The 1,651-nt window shown below is 34.5% G+C and overlaps 2 protein-coding genes across 2 annotated transcripts in view; both read left to right on the plus strand.

The window, feature by feature from the left end:
- LOC119587003 overlaps positions 1-1,651 on the plus strand; it is a 5,313-nt gene that overhangs the window by 1,426 nt on the left and 2,236 nt on the right. The window lies entirely within an intron of this gene.
- LOC119587365 overlaps positions 1-1,651 on the plus strand; it is a 2,887-nt gene extending 1,236 nt beyond the window's left edge. Inside the window, 2 exon segments of the mRNA XM_037936110.1 lie at positions 8-324; positions 327-1,651. Coding sequence (XP_037792038.1) covers positions 8-324; positions 327-463 — 454 coding nt within the window. The 3' untranslated portion in view covers positions 464-1,651.

A 1,651-nucleotide genomic window follows, 5' to 3' on the forward strand; every position in this document is an offset into this window, starting at 1 on the left:
GCCATAGGTATGATGCAAAGGAGAATCCTGTGGAGGTTCTCTTTTTGGATTTTCAGCTGTGTCGTCAGGCGTCTCTAGCTGTTGATTTGAATTATTTTCTCTTCTCGAACTTCGACCGGAAGGACAGGAAGCAGAAAATGGGACAGTATCTGTCACTTTACCACTCGGCTTTTGCGAAGGTGTTGGCATCTGCTTCATTAACCATGCCATGCACCATAGAGGAAATCACCGAGGAATTCAAGCGGAAGAACACCTATGGGATTATATGTGGCTCAATCCTCATTCCTCTCCTTGTGTCAGAGACGCAAGAAGTAATCGATTTTGACTGCCTTCTGGTGGTCGTGCGAAAGACTATGTAGAAGAGCTACGTCAAAATTCTGTTAGAATGGTAGCCAATAATCCGTTGCTAAAACCACGGATGAGCGATTTATTCGAAGACTTGAAAGAGTGTCACGGATTATAATCATCTCTGATAGTAATCTGCTTGTATCTGTTTTGATTAAGGATATATTGCTAATAATAACAGTGGAATGTTAGAGGCTAGGTATAGAAATGATTAAATAAGTTCGAAGTGAATTAGGAGGTAATAAATGAAAAGGAAGATGTGCAGTGTTAGAAATTGGGAGTAAAGACTATCTGATTAAGTGACCCATCACTGATATTACATATTTTACCTTTTTTTGGTAATTGATAGGAGAGTTCGGTCCATTGTTTTGCGATGAGGTGTATACAAGGACAATTTGCTTTCATTCTAGATGAAATATAAAATACCTTAGATATTGTTCACTGTTTTAAATCGAGGAAAGAGGTCTACATGAGACGGGTCAATTAAAGGGTTTGCTACCCAGCGCGATGTATCTGGTGTCAGGAATCGGAGACTATAGTTTCTCATCCTTGTTCTTTATTGAAATAGGTCGGGAGCATTTCCAATTTGGATGTTTATATATAGTTAATATGTTCGGTAAAAGTAGCAAATCCATATATCTCGCCATTGTAACGATGATGCATCCTAATTTTTGAGTGTCAGAAGTAATACTTCCACGGTGCAAGAAGTAAATATAGCCGATAGCTATTTCCATTAAAATAAACGATAAACGTTTTATAGCGAAAATAACATATTTTGCACTAGTAGAACTGTCATTTTCAGTCATAACTTATTATTTAAATTTGATAAACTATCTTTTTTTCAAAATTGGTGGTATAGATTCTTTGTTCTATAAATAATGCTAAAGGCTTTTACGAAATTAATTGTTAAATAAATAATGCTTACCTTTCTCTTCCAAAGAGAAAGGTAAGTATTATTAATTTAAAAATCCAGGTTAGAATTTACTATTGTTACATGTAATTCTGCTAATATGATTTTCACGGCTCGGGATTCTCCACAGAACATAACTATATTGGAGAAAGTACATTACCTCATGCTTTTTTTTTTTTAAAGAGAACTTAAACGTGGATATATGCATTTGACTGTATGTATAAGAGTATAAATGTATACATTCATATGTAAACAATATATATTTATCCCTAAATTTGTATGCTATATCCATATATGTCAATTGAAATATGCGTATATATTTAATAGTCAAATCCTTTGTTCCGTGTGAAAGTGTTGGGCGGAAAAATCAAACTACAAAATAATAGATTGTAACTC

The sequence above is a fragment of the Penaeus monodon genome, chromosome 22 (genome assembly GCF_015228065.2).
Source record: "Penaeus monodon isolate SGIC_2016 chromosome 22, NSTDA_Pmon_1, whole genome shotgun sequence".
In the NCBI taxonomy this organism is placed as follows: domain Eukaryota; kingdom Metazoa; phylum Arthropoda; class Malacostraca; order Decapoda; family Penaeidae; genus Penaeus; species Penaeus monodon.